Raw genomic sequence first — 19,372 nt, 5'->3', positions numbered from 1 at the left:
TGATTGTATGTAGTTTGGAGAGGATATACATCTATCTACATGATCTCTTTATAAGTCGCTGATGGAAGAATACATTTGCCAGCCACTCTGGAAAGCAATTTGGCATTGTCATGTGAAATAGACCATTAATCACTGCCTCGCAGTCCCACTCCTAGGTTTGCCCCCAGAGAAATTCTTGCATTGTGCGTACCAGGAAACACATAGGACAGTGTTCATATCGTTGTAAGTAATCAAATCCGGAAAACCCAAATGCCCATTGACTTGAGAATTGATCAGTAAAGTATGTTGTGTGTGGTCTTTTTTTTTTTAAGTGAGATATTATATAACCAGTGGGCCAAATCTGGCAAGGCCTGTTTTTGTGCTGCCCACAAGCTAAGAATGGTTTTACATTTTTAAAGTGTTTAAAAAAAAAAAAAAGAATACAGTGATGCAACAGACTGAGTATGTGGCCCACAAAGCCTGGAACACTTACTTTTTGGCCGTTTACAGAAAAGGTTTGCTGTTCCCTGATCTGTGCAATTTGGATGAGTTCTAGCAATATAATCTACAGCTGTGCTGTCCAAAGTGGTGGCCATTAGCTACATGCGGCTATTTAAGCTCAATTTAAATTGAAGAAAAGATCCAGTTCTTCAGTTGGACTAGCCACAACAAAGTCAAAATAACTGAAACCAAAATGATTCTTTTAGGACGACACACAAAATGAGATAGAAGAGCAAGGAATTGTGAGCCTGGGATTCAGGATTGTGAGGGCAGGGGGTTGCAGCTCTCATGGAGTTACAGATAGTGCGTACGGACTGGAAGCCTCTTGCAACTGTGCTACACCCACAGTCATCATAAGGCTATTTTGCAGAAGTATTATACAGAAACAAAATTATTTTTCCTGTAGGAATTTCTGTAAGGATGTTTTTAATAGCTGTAAGCATATGGCATGTAAGGGTGCTTGGTGTGTTTTGATAGGCCACAAGGTGTCACTCTTGCTCTTGAAATTGACTCTGCATTCTCTCTGTGTAACGTCCGTCCGTAAGGCTGCAGTCTTAATCTGTTAGTGTTGATTTAACCTTGAAATATACTTATTTGCTCCAAACCTAAAATTGCAGCAATTTTCCTCTTGCTCAAAAGAACACTGAGTGCTGCTTATTCTTTTTTTTTTTTTTTTTTTTAAGAGAGTGTGTGCACATGTGCCCGAGCTGAGGAGGGGAGTGTGGGCAGAGGGAGAGGGAGAGAATGTTAAGCAGGTGTTACACTCAGCGTGGAGCCCGTTGTGGGGCTCGATGTCATAGCCCAGAGATCATGACCTGAGCTGAAATCTGGAGTTGGACACTTAACTGACTAAGCCAGCCACGCACCCCAGTGCTGCTTATTCTAATTTAGAGGACCATTTCAGTAGAGTAGCCTGTGTGTGTTTTTCAGAAAAGTAAAACTCGATGGTGTTGATTTCTAAAGTTTTTCCAAAAACATCATTTCAAAATTTGTAATAAGAAAAGATTAAGGGGTACTTGGCTGGCTCAGTCGGTAGGGCATGTGACTCTTGATCTCAGGGCTATGAGTTTTGAGTCCCACTTTTGGGGTAGAGTTTACTTTAAAAAAAAATGGATTCAGATTGTTTTTTTCCCTACCCTAAATTATTTGCTTACTTTCCTGTCACAACTGGAAGAGAGAGAAGGTTAGCAGAGTAATATGGCACGAAATAATTAAAAATATATATAGTCTAATATTTGGTTTTTGAAAACATGTTCCATAGTTCTTAGTATAATTCCTCTAGCCATAACTCAAAGGTGTTCATTGTACTTCCTGATTGTAAAGTGCTTATTAATTTTAGCTGGAGGAAAGCAGGAATGTTCAGAAGCAAATGAAGATTCTGCAGAAGAAACAAGCCCAAATTGTGAAAGAGAAAGTTCACTTGCAGAGTGAACACAGCAAGGCTATCTTGGCAAGAAGCAAACTAGAGTCTCTTTGCAGGGAACTTCAGCGTCACAATAAGACGTTAAAGGTTAGTTGGTTCAGTTTTCTGTTTTTTAGGAGGGACTGACACTGCCTTAGCTTGTTTTATAATCACTGTGTACCTATTTGAAGTAAATCTTTGTCTCTACGTGGAGACAGATAGCAACCACTTTTCTACTATTTTGCTTGGCCTGATGCTTCATAATGAACCTCCTACCTGGTCATGGGGAATCTAATTGAGATTGATATTTAGACCACAGCTTACCTGCCTGGAGCCCTGGCTTAGGAAGCTCAGAGTTGCCAGTTTTCTGCTGAGCACTGAAGTGGTTAATTAGCATGTAGGAGAAGCTGACTTGATGAGAAGCCGAGTAGAAACAGACTTGAGGCAGAGACCGAGTCTGGGGAGGGAAGACCTCGGCTGAGCTCCTTAGGGACTGTTCATCAGCTGCATTGCCAGACCACCCTTGCCTACCCCCCAGTACCCAGTGGCTAAGTACTTTTAGAATAGCACTTAAACCATGGCTGAATGAAGGAAGAGGGAGCAGGTACCCAAAGATGATTGGTGCCAACCGGGGGAGAAGGAAAAAGAGCCGGAGACATGGAGGTGGGCCTGTCCTCATGTACAGGCTTGGTGTGAGTTTGAGCAGTAGCTCTCCTCAGAGTGCCCTAGCCCAGCAGATGCCCGAGGTGCTAGAGTACAGGGATGCTCAGGAAGTGGATCTTGGCCTACTCTGGGAGCTGTTAGTTTTTACTTTGCTTTTGAACGCTTGGGTTTAATTATTCACTAAAGTAGGTGGTATTTTTTTCCTCTAGAAATCAACATTTTGATTGATAGCCATTTAAACATGTAAAAATCTTTTAACACTTGTATCTTTGGCGAGTAATGGAAATAGTCCCTTGCCTTCTAGGTGGTTAGGTGTACCCAGAAAGTAAGCTGCGAGAAGGGTCTCTCTCGTCAGGCTGATTAAGATGCTGCTGTGTAGCTGGAGGGGAGAGTGGGAACATACAGTGGAGGGAGCTGGCCGGGTGGAGAAGCTCCTTACTTGTCTTTCAGTATAGTGAATTAAATTTATTTATTTTCAGTATGGTGAATTTTAGATCGGCACGTCGCACTGATTTTACAGCAGGGCAGTTTGTATCTCTGATTATTTACTCAGGAAAAGCTGCTTGCTTATTAAATGAGCACGTTCTGGTCACAAATAAAGGGAAGGGGAATCATAGTTGAGAAGCAACACTTCAGGGTCACAATACATAAACCCCCGGAGCAGCAGCAGCTTTTATGAGCATCTTCTGTATAGGTCTATACCATTAACAGAAATTATTTTGGATAATAAGGAAGAAAATATGCAGCAGGCACGAGAGGAGGAAGAAAGACGTAAAGAAGCCACTGCACACTTCCAAATCACTTTAAATGAAATCCAAGCACAGCTGGAACAACATGACATACACAACGCCAAACTCCGCCAGGAAAACATTGAACTGGGCGAGAAGCTGAAGAAGCTCATTGAACAGTATGCACTGAGAGAGGAGGTAAAGCCGTTTTATTGGTTTAGACAGCTGCTCATTATCAGCGACAGTTTTTCACCGTTCACTGCCAGAGTAAAAGTACCACCACAGCAGGTTGTGGAACTTTTCTATCTGCATAGTGGACGTTGGGCTTTTCTTAGGAAAACCTCAGCCCCCGTGGGAACAGGAGTCTTAGGGATCATCACTGAGATAGTTGAGGAGTCCATGGAGTTGGATAGGTGAGGCAGTTTCTTAGACACGTGTTAAGTACTACTTGCATTCCATGTGATACTACAAGATTGCGTTTTTAGCATACAAATTTTTCCTCTTATCTAGATTAATAATGAATAAATATTTGGCCTCCAAATATGCTGTAACTCAGACATCTGTGATAACCTGTACAGTCTACATTCCCATTGTATTATACCTGTGTTTTAGATTTTTTCTTTTAATGGGGGTTTTATACTATTCGAGAGGAAAAATAGAACCTATTTCTAAACTTTCATACCCATTGAAGTAAAAAGTTCATTGGAAGGATCCATGCCTGCTGATCTTGGTCATTGGCCTCCAGCTAAGACTTTTTCAGGCTAGTCAGGAAATCCATAGGTGTCAATTAAAACCAAATAGGTGATGGCCTGGTCGTGGTGGTGGTGGGTTTTTGTTTTTTTTTTTTAAGTTTCCTCATTTTTAGAGGCCAAATGGGCAGGATTAGAGGCATCAGGCTTTTTATTTTTTTATTTCAAAATGACATTAATTTGTATCTTTCAAATGTTTATATGCTAAAAAGTTTTTTAATTTTCCATTAGCCAAAGTCATTGATTTTTGATGTAGTGTTCAATGATTCATTAGTTGCGTATAACACCCAGTGCTCATCACAACATGTGCCCTCGTTAATACCTACCCATCACCCATTTACCCCATCCCCCTACCCCCTCTCCCTTCTGTAACCCTCAGTTTGATTCCCAGAGTCCAGGGTCTCTCATGGTTTGTCTCCCTCTCTGATTTCTTCCCAGTTTTCTCTCCCTTCCCCTATGGTCCTCTGTACTATTCCTTATATTCCACGTATGAGTGAGACCATATGATAAATGTCTTTCTCTGCTTGACTTATTTCACTTAGCATAATACCCTGAAGTTCCATCCATGTCGATGCAAATGGTAGGTAGTCATCCTTTCTGATGGCATCAGGCTTTTTATACAGTGCATCCCTGCCTTTGAAGTTAGGGAAATGTGCTTTGATGTGTGTTGTAACCCTACATAAGTAGATTAAAATAGCTGATTAAAGTGGCATCTCCGTGGGTTACTATATCCAGTTTTGAAGGCAAACTTTAGATCATACTAACTTAGAGTCTTACATTCAGCCCTTCAAAAACTGTTTTTGTTTTTGTTTTTTTTAAAGATTGTTTCTTTATTATTGGAGAGACGAGTGCGTGCGGGCGTGGGGGGAGGGGCAGAAGGAGAGGGAGAGAGAATCCCAAGCAGACTCACTGCTGAGCACGGCGCCCAACGTGGGGCTTGATCTCAGGACCCTGAGATCATGACCTGAGCCAAAAATCACAAGTCGAACGCTGAGCCACCCAGGCGCCCCTTAATCATTCTCTCTGCTCTCTGCCTTTTTTTTTTTTAAAGCTATTTGAATCAAGCTGTAAATAAAGTCCATCTGTTTCACTGGTTGATCGGTCTCAAGTCTGTAACATAAAGATCTTCTCTTTACATTTTTTTTTTCTTAGAGTGTTTATTGAAGGAACTTTTTTGTCCTAGAGAATAAATTTTGTATTAGATTACAAAGCCCTCGATTTTCTTAAAATTGTTCTTTAGTTTTAATATGACAGTCTGCCACATGATAGTTGGAGAAGACTTGAGAATTACATATGTTTAAATCACGTTACATGTTAGTCTTATTTTGAATGTTATCAGATGTTCTTTGGTCATGAAGAATTACTCTTTGTATTTCTGATGACTTGGTTGTACATAAATAACCACTTAACAATTTCGTTTGGAAATCGTAATGATGTTTTAGCAAAGGTCTGATATGTGCTGGGCACCAGGCACCTTACAGAGCAGAGCCACCACGTTGGCTTTTAGAGCTCTGCCGCGGTGTGGTTATCTCCGCTTGGAGGAGGGAAGTGAGTCAGCAAGGGGGAAGTCTGCCCCGGGCCACACACCAGCCAGGATTTGACCTGGGGCCACTCCAATTGTCACGGCATGCTGCCTCCAACTGAGAAATTTGGGGAAACTTAAAGGGTAGAAAAGTATCCAGGAGGAAATGTATCTGACGTATGGGTTTAACAGTTGATCTCCTTATCCATCTTTTTCTTGATACACTTTGAGTCTCCTTTTCGTCGTAGGGCAGAATAGGAAGTCTAAGTGTGTGGTTAATGAGCCTCCTTGACAGCCCACCTCCAAAAGGGAAGGGGGCACAGGGCAGTAGTGAGAAGGCTCCTTTCCCGCAAGTGCAGGAGGGCTTGCAGCGCGACGTAAAGCTCATGCTTCTACAAAGTCATGCACCCGATGTCCTCAGCTATGGTGGTATTAGGAGGAAAAGCAGGGAAAGAATAAGCAAGGTATTGTAACTTGTATTGTTTCCTCATCATTGTGTTCCTTTTTCATTAAGTGATGTAAGAAATTTTACTTCTCCCATAGCATATTGATAAAGTGTTCAAACATAAGGAATTACAACAACAGCTTGTGGATGCCAAGCTTCAGCAGACGACACAGCTAATAAAAGAAGCTGATGAAAAACATCAAAGAGAGAGAGAGTTTGTAAGTTTTTTCTTAAAAAAAGAAATTTATTGTCAAAATTGTAATCAAAGCCATTTAAAATATTTAAATTTACTCTTTGTTAGTAGAGCACCTGGGTCATGCTAATTGGTTTTTTTTTTCTAGATTGAGAAGGTCATGTGTGTGTTAGAAAGTATTTGGCTTTTCATTTCTGTTTAACTTTTTCTTATACAGAAGACACACTGGAGAGATTAGACCAAGTTAGTGGAAAGACCTGCACTCATTTGACTTTTTCATGCTTATAATTACTTCACTTCTTTGGTAATGGTCACCAAATTCAAGAATTATACCAGTATTTCGCACATTAAATGTGGCAGTTCAGTTTAATACCAAGCTTACCAAACACTGGTCTCCTATATACTGTGATATTTTGTTTTCAAACAAGTAACTTGAAACTAGGGAAACTATTTGTCTACTTACTCTGGTATAATTTTCTGATAAAATTTTAACAGAATTCTCTATACCTAATCACTCAGCATCGTTCCCAGAGTATATGTTCAGACTATATTGCCTGTCAGTAATTGTGAATACAGTGGAATCTCATTGGGTATGTATATTTAACATATGCATATTCAACTTTATGTGCTTAAACCCACCCCCCCAAATGTGAGAAATGATTATGGCAATGAGGACTGTTCATTCAGCTTTCACTCAAGTAGCACAGGCCTTGAGGCGAGCCTGGTATGAAGACTGTTTGTGAGTGCTCCTCATGATGTGAACTTACCATGTGAGTGTGAGTCTAGGCTTAAGAGAGACCTGTTTTTCATACAGCACCATCTTCTCTGTGAACTGATAATGCTATCCTGTGTGTAAGTGAAGAAACACTTGTTCTTTCCAAAGTTGGGGTATAAATTTCATACATTCACGCACACATACATACATTGCATGTATATACTTCGTAGTTGGTTTAATGACTTTTTAGGGCTTATTTGGACTACGTGTGACCTTTCACTTCAGGGGCTGAATTTCAACAGTTACTTACTATGCAACTTCACTATATAATTTTCTTGAAAATCCAAGTATATAAATTAAAGCTCTCATCCACTTCTCCCCTGCTTTTTAAGAAGTGATTGGAAACTGGTCTCTGATTTCATTGCTTTGCTCCATAGCCTTTCACTCTGCCTCATCTTGACTCTCAAGGAGTAAAGTGGCTTTCTAAGTCTCCTAGATAATGTCAAGATTCCTAGTCATGTTTTCTGCTAATACCAAACTTCTAATTATTTTCACCTGAAACATAATTTAACCCTGAGTTTTTAAAACCTGTTATTAGGCCTCCAGGGTACTCTTTCTGAGCAGTAGAAGATTGTTCCAACATTCCTGAGTGTGTTAACAAGTAGAACAGATTGAAGATAATAGGTAATGAGCAATTGATGTAACTGAAAATTTTATCTATAGACTTCTAGTTCTTGCTAAAATAATGAGTGGAAGGATTAAGCCTAATTCTCTCTGGTCATTTGACATTATAGTCATATTTGTAATTACTATTAGTATTTTGCCAGAATGTTTCTGTTTTCTAGTTATTAAAAGAAGCAACAGAATCGAGGCACAAATATGAACAAATGAAACAGCAAGAAGTACAACTAAAACAGCAGGTAACTCGACAGCAGGGGATAGTAGCATTTGTTTAAAAAAAAAAAAAATCTGTGGTTCATTTGATATATACCTTGAATGTTCTCTAAGATGCTTATGCTTGTTCCCAGCCAGAACTGAGAGTAGATCACGTGTCCCTCTTGGAGTTTTCCTCTTCATTTAGGGTGATCAGCTCATCCTGATTTGCCCAGGACTTTCCTGGTGTTAGTACTCAGAGTCACATGTCCCAGGAAACAGTTAGGTCTCAGGCAGACTGGGACGGTTGGTGATGCTGTCTGCAGTGTCCCCTTTCCAATATCCCAGGTATTTCCTCCCTTTCTCAGTCTGTTTCCACATGTGTCTGCTGATTTCCAACTAAAGAAAAACTGAGAAGCCTTCAGATTGGAGCTCTGTTGTATTAAGTTGAATTATATGAAATTGCTGATACTTCTTTGACCTACAAAAATGGCAGGTTCGTATAGTTGAACCTAAAATCTTCAGAATTTTGTGCTGTGAGCCCATAACCTATTTTAAAAATTGCCTATTAACCACTCCACTCCCAGAGCCATGGAGATGGTGATTTTAATGGGGGCCGCCCTTCCCTACTTTTTATTCTCTTTTTAAGTATATGATACATTATTGTTACGTGTAGTCACCATGCTGTACATTAGATCCTCCAAACGTATTCATCTTATAACTGAAAATTTGTACCCTTTGACCATCGTCTTTGGATTTCCCCCTCCCGTCTGCCCCTGACAACCACCATTCCACTTTCTATTTCTAGGAGTTTGGCTTTTTTAGATTCTGTATGTAAGTGAGATCATACAGTGTCTTTTCTCTGTCTGGCTTATTTCACTTAGCATAATGCCCTAAAGGTCCATCCATATTATCACAAATGGCAAGATTTTTTTTTAATGGCTGAATAATACTGCATTGTGTGTTTATACCACATTTGTTTTATCCATTTGTTTGTTAGTAGGCACTTAGGCTGTTTCCATATCTTGGCTATTTTGAATAATGCTGCAGTGAACACAGGAGTGCATATATATCTCTTTTAGATAGTGATTTCATCTTCTTCAGGTATATACCCAGAAGTAGGATTCCTAGATCATATGCTAGTTCTGTTATTAATTTTGAGAAACCTCCATATTGGTTTTCATAGTAACTGCCGGTTTACCTTCCCACCAACAGTGCACAAGAATTCCCTTTTCTCCACACCCTTGCCAACATTTGTCATCTCTTGTCTTTTATAACAGCCATCCTAACAGGTGTGAGATGACATCTCATTGTGGTTTTGATTTGCATTGTCCCTGAGGAGTAGTGGTGTCAAGCACCTTCTGTTGTTCCTATTGGCCATTTGTATGTCTTTGTTGGAAATCAAGTCTTCTGTCCATTTTTAAATTGGATTGTATTTGGTTTTTTGCTCTTGAATTTTATGAATTCCTTATATATGTTGTATATTAACTGCTTATCAGGTGTATGGTTTGCAGGTACTTTTACCCATTCCATAGTTGCCTTTTCATTTGGTTTCTTTTGCTGTGTAGAAGGTTTTTAGTTCAGTGTAGTCCCACTTGTTGATTTTTGCTTGTGTTGCTGGTGCTTTTGGTATCATAACCAAAATTCCCAAGACCTCTTTCAGGGAGTTTTTTTTATCTATGTTTTCTTTCAGGAGTTTTATGGTTTTAGGTCTTATGTCTAAGTCTTTAATTTTTGTGAATAGTGGTAAGAGAGGGGTCCAATTTTCCCAACACCATTTATTGAAGAGATTGTCCTTTCCCCATTGAGTATTCTTGACTCCCTTGTCAAATATTAGTTGATCGTATTGTACGGGTTTATTTCTGGGCTCTCAACTCTGTTTATGTCTCTGATTTTATGCCAGTAGCATACTGTTCTAATTGCTTTAGCTTTGTAGTATAGTTTGAAATCAGGGAGTATGGTGCCTCCATCCAGCTTTGTTCTTTCCCAAGATTGCTTTGGCTATTCCAGCTCTTTCGTGGTTCCATTCAAATTTTAGGATGTTTTTTCTATTTCTGTAAAAATACCATTGGGGTTTTGATAGGGATTAAATATAGATGGCTTTGGGTAGTATGGACGTTTTAATAATAGTAACTTCTGATCCTTGAACACAGGATATCTTTCCACTTTGTGTTCTTCAAGTTTTTTCATCAGTATCTTAGTTTTCAGTGAGTAGATTATTTATATCCTTGGTTAAATTTATTTCTAAGTATTTTATTGATTTTGATGCTATTATAAATAATAGGATTGGATTTTTAAAATTTCTTTTCCAGATATTTTATTGTTAGTATATAGAAATGCAACTGATTTCTGTAGGTTGGTTTCACATTCTGAAACTTTACTGAATTTGTTTTAACAGTTTTTTGGTGGAGTCTTCAGGATTTTCTATATATAAGATCATGTCATCAGCAAACAGATACAGTTTTACTTTTTCCTTTCTGATTTGGATGTCTTTTATTTTTCTTGCCTACTTGCTCTGGCTAGGAATTCTAGTACTGGGTTAAATAGAAGTGGTGAGGGCGGGCATCCTTGTCTGGTTCTGATCGTAGACGGAAAGCTTTAAACCTTTTACGGTTGAGTACGATGTTGGCTGTGGTTCTGTCATGTATGGTCTTTATTACATTGAAGTGTGTTGCTTCTATACTCAATTTGTTGAGTGTTTACATCATGAATGGATGTTGTATTTCATCAAATGCTTTTTCTGCACCTATTGAGATGATCATGATTTTTCTCTATTACCAATGTGGAATGACATTTATTGATTTGTGTATGTTGAACCATCCTTGCATCACAGGGATGAATCCCATTTGGTCATGGTCTGTGATCTTTTTAATGTGCTATTGAATTTGGTTTGCTAGTATTTAGTTGAGAATTTTTGCAGCTATATTCATCAGGGATGTTGGCCTGTAGTTTTCTAATAGTATCCTTATCTGGCTTTGATATCAGGGTAAAAGCTGACCGTATATAAAATGACTTGGAGAGTGTCCCTTCTCTTCAATTTTTTGGAAGAGTTTAAGAAGAATTGGCATTCATTCCTCTTTAGATGTTTGGTGGCATTCACCCAGGAGACCATCTGGGCTTAGGCTTTTCTTTGTTGCTTCCCTACTTTTCAACCCAAACCCCTTAAGTTTGTCCTAATGCAGTCTTTCTCTGTGTTTGTCTTAATGTGGAGTAAGGGTAGTAGATGGTGCCTCCCTGCTCAAAGAAAAGGCACAGAAAGGACTTCCCATGACTTTATGGACAGGTGAAATTAGGCATTTATCTATAGTCCGCCCTTTTCCAGGTAACTAGATTACATTCTGTTGAAAAAAGTATTATTCCTTTTAAAAGTTTATTATGTAATACATTTATATTTAATGTAAGGTCTTTAAATTAGTTCTGAAATGCACTGATACATTGAGACTGGTCTGAATCTTTATGAGCACCTCTTTTGAATGCTGTTTTGTCTTTGAGCGTGTTTTGTGATATGGTGATGTTCATGTCCTGTAAAGGTAGCCTAACTTTGAAAATTCAAGAAGTTTTTTCGAACTTTCTTAGGATTGTGCTAGATTGCTTTTAGGAAATTTGAACCCCTTATTAGCTCTGTAAACTCAGTTGTCCATACAAATGGAGAAGAGTATTGATATGGAAAAGGTATATAAAGTCCATTTATATATGGCTTTGGAAGATAGACTTCAGTGTGGTAGACATTGCTAAGTCTCCAGTGCAGAGCACCAGAGGACCCTTCTATGAAGCTCCCAGGCAGCTCTGATTCTGTTGGACTGTTACCGTTGAAACTTCTGTTAGTGATCTGTGTCACCCTGGGTCGTGTTATCTGATCATTAGTTTGTTTCCTTTGCTGTCACATCTTCCTTTTCCTAGTCCCTAAACGTGGCTGTCCTTGCCAAGAGTCAGTCTCATTCTATGCTCTTACCATGTTAGTTTCCAGCATTTGTTGAGGATAGAGTCAAATTGGTGTTTGTTGACCCGTTGTTCTGTAATGCAGGCTTATAAGTCCAGGTGTGATGGTAGTTGCCACTTACTAACTACCCAGTGTGGGCCAGCATTGAGCTCTCAGATGGGACAGTCTACCTGGATAGTCCACCTTCAAGAAAAACAGCTATGAACATGCATTTAAAACTTCTGATATTCTGTAACGCACCAGGGATATTATTATGGTTATTATAAGCAGGATCATTTCCAATGTTTGAAATGTACTTTAGAGCCATGGTCCCCAACACCCAAATCAATCAAAATCAAATAAGTCAAAAGACCCCATCCCATTGAATTCTTTCTCCCCACACCCAGCCAGTGCTTCGGCTTCGGTTTCGTTTTCCTGCATATGTTAAGGAGAGCACTGTCCTTGACACGCAGCTAAGAACTGTGCAGGTGGTGTTCCAAATATAAGGAGAGGTAATTGGTGGATTGGAGCTAGTAAATACTTGTACATTTTAAACATTTACGTCTAAAGATGTTTAAGTCAACATTTCCTAAATTTCAGTGGGTTATAGAATTTCAGCTGTCTCTCTGGTAACCAAGGGCTAGGTGTGCATTTGTTCTTATTTCTGTCACTTATAACAATTAATGTGTAACCATATTGTGTCCTTTTAGAAAGCCTTTTGGAATTGTTTTAAATGGTTTACTTGGAACTCAGGATATTGCATACTTTTTTCCTGTAGCTTTCTCTTTATATGGATAAGTTTGAAGAATTCCAGACAACCATGGCAAAAAGCAATGAACTGTTTACAACCTTCCGGCAGGAAATGGAAAAGGTATTTGCATATTTTTAGTAGAATATTACCTAAAAGGGAATTTATATAAGAAGCTGTTTTAAGCACGATCACTACTTGGATGAGTTGATGTTGTTACGGTACAGTCTTCATTTCCTCTTTTCTGATCCTCCAGTGGCATCCCATTTAGAGATTTTGCCCTTGGTGTGTCCCATGTAGCTAGTGATCTCTGCTTATTTTAAATACTAGCTTTATTAAAGTGAACTCCTCTATTAAATACAATTTGTTGTTACACATAAAGTGGTTTCTTTTTTGTTGTGTCTTTTCTTTTATTCACTCAGGTGACACCCCACCCCTCCTTCACAAAGCTCTGTGTTTTTGGAGATTATTTAAAGACGTCCAAGACCAGAACAGTAATTACACATTTTGGTTGGTTGATTTTATATATACATACAGACATGCACGCGTGTGCACGCACACACACACAATTTATGTATATTTATACTTATGTATTTTTATTTATATGTAATCAAAATCTGTCAGTGTTTCCACTTTTTTTTTTTTAAAGTAATCTCCATACCCAACATGGGGCTCGAACTCACAACCCTGAGATCAAGAGTCACGTGCTCCACTGACTGAGCCAGCCAGGCACCCCAGTGTTTCTGCCTTTTTAGCTTTTTTTTTTCTTTTAACTATGCTCCCACTGAATTCTTTCTCCTTCAACCAAACCCATTCTTTCTTTGGCTTCTTTTTAATTTTCCTGCCTATGTTAAGGAAAGCGATACCCTTGATACCAAGCTAAGAACCAGAATATATACATATATATTCATCTGTCTGTCCGTCCATCTGTCCTTATTTTATGAGGCATATTCCGGAACCCTTAAAATAGGGCTTTATAAAGTGGTGGTGGGTTGGGGAGAAGTACAGCAGTGCCTGGCACTTTTTAAGCATTCAGTAGATGTTAGTCACGACTATAACTAGATCTTATATAATGGCTGGGAGTTTGTGCTCTGGGTAATGTCCCAATTGCATCATATGTGTGACCGGGGACAAGTTGTTTAACCTTTCTGGGTCTTCCTCTTTAAAAATAACAAAAATACCTACCCTCCATAAAGTGGAGTATTTCAGACAGTGCTTGGCCATGTTAAGTGCTCAAATTACCACCTTCAGGTATTTTTAGACCCAGTAATCTGGAGAATTTGGTGAGTAGCGGATTAGTTCTGCCTGCCAGTCCTTTCAGCTGAGGCTTCTGTCGAGGGGCGCTCTTGTACAGTGAGCGCCTTAGCAGGGTTGCGGCACGCGTACACTATTGACATTGAACAGTGTTTAAGATGGACTCTCCAGTCGCTATCCTCGCTGCTGGTGGCTCAGAGATCACGGTCAGTCAGCACTCAACTCAGATCTTCCATGAGCTCTTCCCATGGCCTTTGTCCCACTCTGCCTTGTGTTAGTTTTGTGGGTGACTACCCACATCACAGGGCAGCGGCTCTGTCGTACCCTTGTTTCCCTTAACAGCACCTGGCTCAGTGCCCCACCTGGGATCAGAGTTGGGGCACAGTCAACAGTATATGAAGGAATCTTGAAAATGGGGCTCAATGACAGGCACAGATAAGTCTCATTGTGAATTTCTAAAAACTGGGTTCTTGTAGTACAGGTTTAAGACTGTTCCCCTTATTTGGGGGCACATTTTCTCCTGAAGTCAGTCTTGTGAGTTGTGAGGATGCCCAAAGCTAAGGATAAAACTACTTCTATCTTTTTCTTGGTCACTAGAATGTTCCCAAAGTGACACTGCCTATAGTTCTGAAACTGATGTGGTCTTGGAGGTTGTGGTAGATCACCAATTCTGAATCTTTGGGGGGAGCTGGAAACCCCTATCCTTCCAAGAACCAGACGAATTAGTTTAATGACTAGAAAACCCCTAACTTGGACATGTTTTTGTACAGCCCGGGGAAGAGGTGTCTTAACCCCATCTGGAATGAAAGACGCACTCCAGCCTAAGTTAGAGTTCACAGCGTGCTGCTGCCTCTGAAATTGAGGAGATGAGATTTGTTTTTCTCATAATTTGAAACCCCTACTTTGGTTCCGGCTGCTGCCACTGTAGGAGCCCCTGATATCAGCTCTGCGGCGGACAGACAGGCACAGCTGTCAGCTGGGCGAGGCAGGTGCAATGATGGGGGTGGGGTGGAACAAACTTTTTTGTGGTGGGACAGGGTGTAGAGATAAGAAATGGAACTTAGAATTTACATTTGCAACTGTGTTGATTGACAGATGACAAAGAAAATTAAAAAACTGGAAAAAGAAACAATAATATGGCGTACCAAGTGGGAAAACAATAACAAAGCACTTCTGCAAATGGCTGAAGAGGTGAGGTGGTTTCCCATGATTAAGGTGTGTTTGTCATCATGGGGACTCCTGAAGCTGTGCCTAACAGGGCAGGGGGCATGTGGTGACACCACTGGCGTAGCTGAGGGCTCTGGCCAGAGCCGGGGGTGGAGGGATGGCGGTGTAGAACCTGCAAATGTCTCTCGGGCCTGCAGGGGGGGCCCTGAGTGAGGTATCAGGTTTCCTACCGCGCGGCTGACTAGCCCAGGCTGTAGAAGAAAGCAAAATATTGATGCTTTACAGCTGATTTCTCAGACTGGAGCTTGCATTGAACTCCAGCTTGTTATGACCAAGATGGCTAGGTTCCACCCAAAGTTTGATTGGTTCTGGGGTGGGGTCACAGAATCTTTCTGCCAAGTATCCAGGTGGGGCTGATGTCACTGCCAAGGGGGCCACCTCCAGAAATGCTGAGATTGCCCAGGGCAGGAGTGCAGAGAACAACTCTGGTGCCTTTCTTTCTGCTTTGACTGAGTCTTCAAAAAAGGCAGCAAAAGGATTTTTTTTTTGCCAGCTGAAATGTATCGTCTGTAAACACTAAATTTCTCACCTTGAATCTTGTTCTCCCCTAAAAATTGGTAGAACAAGAGAAATTTATGTAGAAAAGAACCCTTTTCTGTTTAATCAGACCCTTAATTTTTTCATCTTTAGCTTTGTGATAAGTATCTTAAAATTTCCTTGAGTTAACCAATACAAAATGCTTTTAAAAGTGGATTTTGGTTATTTCTTTTGTCACCCCAGAACAGTATGGACTGTTAAGGATCATGTGGCACACGTAGATGGGTGTGCAGCGAAGCTAGCTACATGGTTAGGTGGTGTGTGGGGAAGCTGAACGTGTTCAAGAGGTGATTAAATGAATAGTTTCTAATATGGCTCAGGTTTGTTAATTTTTTTGTGTTCTGTAAACTTATTTGTATTCCGTGAGATGATATAAATCATCTTTTTTCCTTCCAGAAAACTGTCCGTGATAAAGAGTACAAGGCCTTTCAAATCAAACTGGACCGGTTAGAGAAGCTGTGCCGGGCTCTTCAAACAGAGAGGAATGAGCTCAACGAGAGGGTGGAAGTCTTGAAGGAGCAGGTCTCGGGGAGAGCTGCAGGCGAGGATCTAGCGCTGCCTGGGACACAGCCCTGCGCTGGCCTGGCGGCCCCCAAGGAGCTGAACACTGCTTCTAAAGGCGCCCTGGGAGGCCCCCTAGAGGCTGCTCCCAGGGCCACGAAGGAGAAACCAGCCGTGTCCACAGGCGCCGTGCCAGGTATCGAGTCCGTTGACTGAAAGGAAGCGTGATCACTGTATCGAGAGCTCTATTTTGTGTATAACTTTCTGTTAGTAGTAACTATTGGTTTTGTGGTGAAAATTTTCTTACTTTTTCTACCATATCTGTATTTTCTTAGAACTACTGGACTTATGTGGTACAGGAGGCTGCTTAGCAGTTTTGAATAGTTTTCCCTTATACATTTTCCTCAGCCGTGTTGCACATCTGCCTCATTTCCCTTCATTGGAATGCACGTGACCATCGCCTTGTCCTATCTTTCCCGTTCCTACACAGAATTACTCAGATTCCACTCAAGACCGGGCCGATCATCACAAGGGAACTGTGTTCTGATAATGGTTCCTTGATGTGAAAACAATATTGATTCAAACATCCTGCCCCCACCCCCATTAATATTTAAAAAAAAAAAAAAGATTAGTTATGTCTCATAGCCCACTTAAATGCCAAGTAAAAATCTAGGATTGGGTCAGAAATAAGCATAGCATCTTTGATTCAAATTAGCTTTTCGATAATATTTATATCACTTAACAAATTGACATGGCTGCAAGCCTCAAATACTCAAAGTTTTGGCAGATTATATACATAAATGTGTCACTTTTAAAGTAGTATATACAGGCAAATCATTGGACAAACAAAACAGGCTTAATGTTTGTGACTGAAAACAATCCTGCTTTGGTTGCAGATTAGAACTAGAACCCATGTTTGACCTTGGACCACCGAGATGTGCACTCTGGATTATGGTGGTTTGTTTGCTTTCAGTTTGGGATTTGGGTTCGCATCCTCCCCTTCCCACAGAAGGCAGCCATCGGTGGTTGTCATTTTAAGACAACGAGGGTTAATTGCACGTGTAGCCTACATTAAGCAGAAGTCCCTCCACTACCGCGCTGCCTTCTGGCTACTTGAAATTTGGTGTTCAACTGTTTCGCAAATCCCGCCAGCAAAGTTCTCCAGGTTTTTAAGAAGGGAATTTTAATTGTGGATCATGCTAACTGAAACGGGTTTTATTTCCAAAACAGAAAGACTGGAACCCACACTTTTAATTTAACTGTAGGGAGACTTGGCAGAGAGTTTTAAGTAGTCAGGATCTATGATGCTTTTGGTCTGGTTCTCACCTTTCCTTAGTGACTGTCTTAAGAAAAAAGCCAGTAGTATTATCAAGGTCTCTATACTTGGACTGGGGGAACTTTCCATATGAAGCACGTCACTTCTGATTTAGTTCTTTAATTTTCCTTTGTTCTTAACGATGTTGACTATGGCTGAGTTTTGCAAATAAGTCAGGTTGCACCATGCAAGTTTGGACTTTGTCCCTGATAAAATTTGCATTGAAATATTAGCACATTCCATGGAGCAAAACTATCAAACTGACACTGAAGTTGCTTACGGGACTGAATCAAGTCTGTTCTGTCCAGTTAAAAGGGTTTTCTCTTTAAAATTGTCTTTGTAAAGTCCTGTCCTATTCATAGTCTAAAGTGGGTTGAAAGAATTGAAAGTTGTCTCATAGAAGCTTCCGCCATTGGTCATAGGAATCAAGGGGCCAGACAGTGGAGGAAAAGACGACCACAGAGCAGGTTCTCTCATTACTCTGTCAAAAATGAGTCGGAAGCAAAAACAAATATCCCCTCCTCCAATGGCCTCGTATAAATACTCCTTTCTGCTACTAGATGAAATGTTGGACTCATTTCCCCTAGAGGAAATGAAGGTATATATCAGAAATATAATCTACTTTAAAATTAGTACTAATGATCATATTTCACAAGAATTTTGCTGGATGTACAGCTCTTACTGTTGAAGCCATTCGTGTAGCCCACCACGTTTCTTTGTGGTGCTTGTCCTGTGTGGAAGATGTAAATCTTGGACGCGTTGCATATTTTCAAGGGCTTTCTAAAGCAATGTGATTAACAGTCCTTGGCCTGCTGCTTTCGGCTTTTACTATGTATTTGTAGCTAGATGCGATCATGGTATTTAAAGGAGCTCGATTCTGTTTGGGATGCATGAGGGGTCCTTTCAGAATCTTTCCTCCCATTACCCTGTGAATAAAAAACAAACGGGCCCCTCTGCAGACACCCTCCTAAAGCAATCACCTCACCAGCCCAGTGTTGTGGCTTTGTAGCACGCCCTGTATCCACCGTATTCTAGAACACTGTAATGCTGTTAGGGGGTCCAGAAAAGGTTTAAATGTTGCATTCACTTCGATTGCATTTGTTGCACCACCATGGAATCTTGCTGTGTATTATTTATAGTGGCGGTAGACTCCGAGGAGTAGAGAATACTTGGGTCTTGGATCATGGACCATTTCATCCTCAGACTTGTTAGGAGTACATTTCTTGGTCTTGAGACCAGTGTTTTTTAGTTATGTATGCAACTGCCTTTATTACACCTGGTTATCACAATTCAATTCTCAGGTGTTGCAGAAAAATCTACCTCTTTCAGACTGTAGATGGAAATAACTGTGAAAAACAAATGATGCAGAGATCTTCTAGTTTGTGCTAAACACACGGCTTTATTTTTACAGCCCACGTCTTTCATGAGGATACGAATTGTTCAGAGGCAGTCTTGTTTTGCTTTTCAAAGACATTTTGTAGAGATTTTTCACTAATGTGAATCTGATTTTATCTACTCAATTCTGTATAGATTAAGTAAATATGTATGATAAATTTAACAGTTTCTGTGTATTTTGTTGCCCATGTGACCTTACCTGTATAATAACCGCAAGGACCGCTGTAGATGGTTGGTTTCTCAGGCCTTAGAAAGGATGGAGCACCAGCTCACCCCTGGGACTGGGTGGCAGAAGACTCATTTTATGTAGCCAGACCTCTGTGCGTACCTTTTTTTTCCTTTAGAAAAAAAGACTAAAAAAAAATCCTGTAGTTTATCTGTCAAACCTTTAAAAAAAAAAAAAAAAAAAACCATGCATTTCCACGAGTCGTACTGCTCCTAGCACATTCCAGGGTGTACCTATTTGAATAGCAAGAGAATTAGGTATATTGTAGAGGCATATAGGGAATGATCTAATTTGAAGTTGAGCAAAACGTATTTAAGTACATAACATCAAATATAAGTAAGAGGGGCCAGCCAACTTTATTTTATACTTAATGGGCTACACGGTCTTTGTTGTCAATTTTTGATCATCTAAAATGAAAAGGCATTCCTATCTGGCAGCTCCTACAAAATAAATAGGTTGAGGGGCCAACCTGGTTGATCC

At 40.2% G+C, this 19,372-nt stretch overlaps 1 protein-coding gene across 2 annotated transcripts in view; it reads left to right on the top strand.

Annotated features, from left to right (window-relative positions):
* Positions 1–18,829, top strand: part of TXLNG (taxilin gamma) — a 52,395-nt gene extending 33,566 nt beyond the window's left edge. For both annotated transcript variants that reach the window (XM_045777982.2, XM_045777983.2), the window contains 7 exons: positions 1,820–1,990; positions 3,277–3,471; positions 6,088–6,207; positions 7,743–7,817; positions 12,468–12,560; positions 14,787–14,882; positions 15,852–18,829. In XM_045777982.2, the coding sequence (XP_045633938.2) occupies positions 1,820–1,990; positions 3,277–3,471; positions 6,088–6,207; positions 7,743–7,817; positions 12,468–12,560; positions 14,787–14,882; positions 15,852–16,172 (1,071 nt within the window). In that variant the 3' untranslated portion in view covers positions 16,173–18,829. The remainder of the gene's footprint in view (positions 1–1,819; positions 1,991–3,276; positions 3,472–6,087; positions 6,208–7,742; positions 7,818–12,467; positions 12,561–14,786; positions 14,883–15,851) is intronic.
* The last annotated feature ends 543 nt before the right edge of the window (positions 18,830–19,372 follow it).

This window comes from Ursus americanus, chromosome X (genome assembly GCF_024610735.1).
Source record: "Ursus americanus isolate L20-20 chromosome X, mUrsAme1.1.p, whole genome shotgun sequence".
Lineage (NCBI taxonomy): Eukaryota > Metazoa > Chordata > Mammalia > Carnivora > Ursidae > Ursus > Ursus americanus.
The sequence above is the reverse complement of the archived record's forward strand: the minus strand, read 5'-3'. Positions and strand labels throughout refer to the sequence as shown.